At 43.0% G+C, this 5,856-nt stretch overlaps 1 protein-coding gene across 1 annotated transcript; it reads left to right on the top strand.

Annotated features, from left to right (window-relative positions):
* The first annotated feature begins 2,437 nt into the window (after positions 1 to 2,437).
* LOC133882209 (receptor-like protein kinase FERONIA) lies at positions 2,438 to 5,350 on the top strand. Its single transcript, XM_062321327.1, has one exon. It carries the CDS (start codon positions 2,471 to 2,473, stop codon positions 5,129 to 5,131), a length of 2,661 nt encoding a protein of 886 aa, XP_062177311.1. The 5' UTR covers positions 2,438 to 2,470; the 3' UTR covers positions 5,132 to 5,350.
* The last annotated feature ends 506 nt before the right edge of the window (positions 5,351 to 5,856 follow it).

Genomic DNA, 5,856 nt, shown 5'->3' with positions numbered 1-5,856 from the left:
TAAGAAAAGAGGAAAAGTTTAAATATCACCTCAAACTACTATTCAATTAACAATGTCTCCCATAAATTTTTAATTGGGGCAATGTTCCTTCTCCAAATTACTAAAAAAAATTGTCAACGCCACCCCAAGTCTAAAAAAAAGACAATTATTTTTTTAATGAGACAAAAATACCCATATAAATTAAAAAAAAAATGAAAAAACCAAGTAGGTCCCTTGACCAAATGGGGTTGGCTCAGTCACCCTCTTTGGCCGGCCAGGGTGGTTCTGAACCACCCCTAGCCATTTGGGTTTTTTAAGATGACTTTCTTTTCTAAATTGTGAATTAAAATTGTATTTTAAGGGTACTTTAAGAATTTAATTTTAATATAATTCTATTCACTAGTGTATTCTGGGTAATAATTATTTATTTTGTCAACAGAATAGCCATTTCACATACAAACAGTTAATTCATTGTGTGCACTAATTAAGTGATAAATATTTACGCGTACCCACCAAAATTGAAATAATTTAATCTAAAAATAATGAGTAAGATTTTAAAAGTTCCACATTAATCCTACTGTGGTGATAAAGTAAAACAAAATCAAGAGAAAATAAGCGGTGGTGAGAAGGTTTTCGTAGGAAGATGTCTGAATTTTTTCAGCATTTTTGTAGGGTAGTAATTAAAAGAGCCAAGCGGCGGTGAGTGAGACGGTCTTGAAAGAAGTCGAATTTTGCTTACTATTTTTCTTTTTCTTTTTTCTTCAGCTAAATTTTATAAGAAATGTATTCATGCCGTATATATATATATATATATATGTGATTTTCAAACCTTGAAATTATTTATGTTGTGCAATTAATTTGAATGTTGAAACTCTTTAACATGGATTAATTATTAAAGAGGGTGTTCATAAACAATGCGTGGAAGTAGAGTTTCAATGAAAAAAGAGATCAGTTGAGCACTTCTGTCCCTAAAGATGAATTCTAATTAGCTCTATCTGCCACTGCATGGATTAATATTACTTTATTGATCGATCTTCCCCAAAATGCATGTCTGTCATAATTAATAAGCGCACGCTCTATTAAGATCTGGATTTGTTTATTTTTATTTTTATTTTATCATAATTAGGACTACAAGTCTACAATGTTCGGGTTTCGGGATATTTGTAGGCTTCAATTCGTTGTGCAGCTGTGATGCTGCTCACCGCGTACGTCTACCTCACAGAGCTTGTTCGGGTGCGATTCCGGTGTGCCATCAGTATAATATTTTGCAGGGATAAGATCGGTCATAAGGAGAACAATGTGGAGGGACTTTGATAGGATTCTTAGTCCCAGTTTGGCAGCTAGCTAGAATACGGGCTGCCTGGGCGCCCACACGTACGGCACAGCTGGTTTGGATGCGATTAGGGCGAGTTCAGTGAGATATATTGGATCTTCGGCGAGCATTCCGCTCATTCCCGAGTCCATCATAAACCCCAAATCCGCGTAGTCATCCGCTATAAGGCACTCGTCTGTGCGGCCGTTGCAATGGTTGTACGTTGCTGCATGCCGTTCTTCTTCGATCAGTAAACTAGTAGTGGTTCCTCCACAAGGACTTGCGGGCAGAGCCAGAGCCCTCTTTGCTCTAACTTCCATTCTCTCTTTTTTTTGCCTCCTCCTTTTTCTCTTGCTGTACCTATCTTTAGGGAAATCAAGCGGAGTCTATGGCGCACTTATACTACGTCGTCGTCGATGAAGAGTGGTGGCATGCAGAGGTATAATAATGGTAAGATATATAGCTAGTGACTCGAAACTGAGGAAAAGAAGAAAAATGAATCGATCGATCATCTCACATTCGATGACTTTGGTGGTACAGATAGCTACCTAGCATCTTCCTCACTTAATTATTGGGGAGTCGGTCATTGGAATTGTACGTAGCACTTACTCTAAGTCACTCCATCGACGTTAAGAATGATTTAACGAGCAGCCGGCCACCATTTTTTCCACTCTCTAGCTCATCCACTAAAAGTGCTCAACTCCCCCACCCACTCTAGTTAGTGCTTCCTCACACTTCATCCCACTATAAGTTGCCAAAAGAGAGTAATCGGATAAGAAGAAAAAGAAAGCATCCCTGGCCTACTCGTGATCATACTCGATCATGCATGCCTCTCATGATGACCAACACCAAGTAAAAATTCTCAGTATTTGATCATGGTGTAACACAAAAGGCATTTTAATTAGAGGAGAAAATGGCTCATACCTGAAATATATCGTTAATATGAGCCATTTGGGTAGTGGCGGGAGATGCTATAACAGAATCCATATAAAAGTTCAGAAAAAAATACCAAAAAAGAAAAAGAAAAAGATTGCAACTTAAGGTATTATATATAAGCAGCTTCTCTTCTTGATTCGCTTTATGAACTCTCTCTCTCTCTCTCTCTCTCTCTCTCTCTCTCTCTCTCTCTCTCTCCCTGCGCATGCAACGGGCAACCCTAGCAACAATTATCGTTGTAACATGCCCCAATCGAAGTTCTCTTCTCTCTTTCTCTCGTTCTTGCTCCACTACCTCATCATCCCTATCGCTAGTGATCACTCAGCACCTCCTTATACTCCTACCGAAAACATCACCCTCTCCTGCGGCTTCTCCGGCAACTCTATTCCATCACTAGATGGTCGAATCTGGATTGGAGACATACAACAATTACAGAACAATCCATCAGTGACCTCCGCAACCGCTCAACCACCACCCTCCATCACTGTACCCTACTTCACAGCACGCCTCTCTCGCTCCGTGTTCACCTACGTATTCCCGCAGGTCACTTCTGGTAAAAAATTCATCCGACTATACTTCTACCCAGCTACATACCAAAACTTTGAGCGCTCTAAAGCCCTCTTCTCTGTCAAACTCGGTTCCTATACTCTTCTTCACGAATTTAATGCATCGGTTACTTCCGATGCCGATGCTAATCCGTTAGATACTATACAAAGAGAATTCTGCATCAATATTGAAGATGATCAAGGGTTAAACATAACGTTTGTTCCAAGCCCTACTGACTTGGAGGCATACGCATTCATCAACGGAATAGAAATCGTATCGATGCCACCATACCTCTATTATACTCCAGCCGAAGAGGAAAACCCGGGGTTTGAGTTTATCGGCCAACCAAACAATTTGGCGCGCATCGAAAACAACAGTGCTCTCGAGATGCTATACCGAATAAACGTGGGTGGAGCTGACATCTCGCCTGCTAAAGACACAGGTATGTTTCGGATGTGGTTAGCTGACGACGACTATTTGACAGTGCCAGGGTCAAGTGTTTTACCTGTTAACTTGACTATTCACCTCCTGTTTAACCGAATTGCTCCTTACACCGCGCCAGAAGAAGTCTTTCGAACAGCTCGGACTATGGGGAAGGATAAGGCAACAAACAAGAACTATAATCTCACCTGGGAGTTTCCTGTGGATTATGGGTTCGAGTACCTGGTTAGATTGCATTTTTGCGAGTTTCAGCCAGAGATTAGTAAAGCGGGTGATAGAGTGTTCCTCATTTACATAGATAATCAAATTGCGGAGAAAAGATTCGACGTGTTTTCATCAGCTGGTGGAAAAGGCGTTCCGATATATATGGACTACGCAGTCTTGATGCCTAGTGCCCAAGGAAAGGAGAAGAAATTAAACCTCTCTGTCGCGTTGCGAGCAAACCCAGCTGATTGGGAGACCACTTACAATGATGCTGTCTTGAATGGTATTGAAATTTTCAAACTAAGCGACTTCAACCGCAATCTAGCTGGACCCAATCCTGATCCACTACCGATGACCCCAACAACGACTACGCCGCCGAGCCAATTATTTGAAAAGCAAACAAGGGTTAGAGTCTTGAAAATACTTGGAGGTGTGGTTTCCGGAGTGGTTGTGCTATCGATTATCGGCTTCTTTCTTTTCAGGCGAGCCAAGAGAGTCGAGCGCGGGGGCTCGAGTGACAGGACAACGTGTTGGCATCCGTTTTCGTTTTCTAAGACTAAGTCCACCCAGGCTAGCGGGAGCGGGACATCTCTACCGTCTGATTTGTGCCGTTACTTCTCATTGACTGAGATCAGAGCAGCCACCAACAACTTCGACGATGTTTTTATCGTTGGGGTTGGGGGTTTTGGCAATGTCTACAAAGGGTGTATTGATGATGGGGCCACCCCAGTTGCGATCAAACGATTGAACCCAGGATCACAACAGGGAGCCCACGAGTTCAAGACCGAGATCGAGATGCTCTCCCAGCTCCGTCATCTCAATCTCGTCTCCCTAATTGGCTACTGCAACGATGGCGGCGAGATGATCCTCGTCTACGATTACATGGCCCAGGGGACCTTCCGTGACCATCTTTACAACACTGATAATCCACCTCTTTCGTGGGAACAGCGGCTCGAGATCTGTATCGGTGCGGCCCGTGGGTTACATTACCTTCACAGGGGCGCGAAGCAAACGATCATACACCGTGACGTGAAAACAACGAATATATTATTGGACGAGAAATGGGTGGCAAAGGTGTCGGATTTTGGGTTGTCCAGAATCGGTCCCATTGGTGTGTCCATGTCCCATGTAAGCACAGTGGTGAAGGGCAGTATCGGGTACCTAGACCCGGAGTATTACCGACGTCAGCGGCTGACTGAGAAGTCCGACGTGTACTCATTCGGCGTGGTGTTGTGCGAAGTATTGTGTGGAAGACCACCGTTGATTCGCAATGCTGATAAAGAGCAACTGAGCCTTGCTGAGTGGACCCGGCAACGGTATCGCAGGGGAAAGCTTGATGAGATAGTAGATCCATTTTTGAAGGGAAAGATTGCGCCGGAGTGTCTAGAGAAATTTGGGGAGATCGCAGTAAATTGTATGCTTGACGATGGAATGGAGCGGCCATCGATGAGCGATGTGGTGTGGGGCCTTGAATTCGCATTGCAACTGCAGGAGAGCAAAAATCATAAAAAGCCCGCGACTAGTGATCATTGTGATGAAGGATTGACAAGTAGCAGTGGACGAGCGGAGTCGAATGGAAAGAGTGGCAGGGTGAACAGAAGTATGGTTTCAGATAGCTTCACATATGGGACAACGTTCTCTGAGAGCTTATGGATCCTAAAGGACGATGAAGAAGATGCATGGTCGCTCGCAACCAACTTGTCAACTATCTAGCCAATTGAGAGAGAGAAATGATTTCCAAGTTCCATAATGTACTAGCTAGGACGTCCTTAATTAAAGTCTGGATAACAACATTCCATGCTACTACAATGTGAAAGATCTTGCATGCCCCCAAATATTTATTAAGCGGAAAATATCTAAAATTAACACAGAATTCATATTATTAAAATTATTACTTAACCCAGAAGTCTAGAAAAGATCGACCGGTCAATTGGAAAAAGCTAGAGGATGGTTATAATTATTAAATATTGCATGTACGTAGTTCAGAATGCTAGCTAGGTGCATGATGAAGGTACGTTGCTTATGGCGTAGCGAAGCAGATAGAGACAAGAATATGGCGGAGTAGTACTGCGTGTGCCAGTGGAACTTTCTGAAGTTATCAAATCTAATTTCTAAAAAACAAATTCAAGAACGGGGCAGATGCAAGCAGGAGGGGCTGAAACCGAGACATGCATCATCGATGAAGAAGCAGTCTGCAAAACTGTTGAATTGAGATATGTCACCAGCGGCAACAGATAAAGCCCCCAAAGAGGCAGATTGGACCTCAAAATAGATAAATAAGACCGCTAGCTGAAGAGACATGAAAGGGTGGGGGCAAAGAGAAAGAGGGGAGTAGGGGGGAAGAAGGAAGCCGAAACTCCCTCCTCCCCTGGCAACCGGAGGCTCAAAATTGATGCTTTTTCTGCATAGCCACATAATAACACATGTAGACATAGTTT

Source organism: Alnus glutinosa, chromosome 11 (genome assembly GCF_958979055.1).
Source record: "Alnus glutinosa chromosome 11, dhAlnGlut1.1, whole genome shotgun sequence".
Taxonomy (NCBI): domain Eukaryota; kingdom Viridiplantae; phylum Streptophyta; class Magnoliopsida; order Fagales; family Betulaceae; genus Alnus; species Alnus glutinosa.
This window is presented reverse-complemented; position numbering and strand designations above follow the sequence as displayed.

Bases quoted from the DNA above. Each gene is read 5' to 3' on its own strand.
- LOC133882209 (XM_062321327.1), top strand. From the start codon at position 2,471: ATGCCCCAATCGAAGTTCTCTTCTCTCTTTCTCTCGTTCTTGCTCCAC.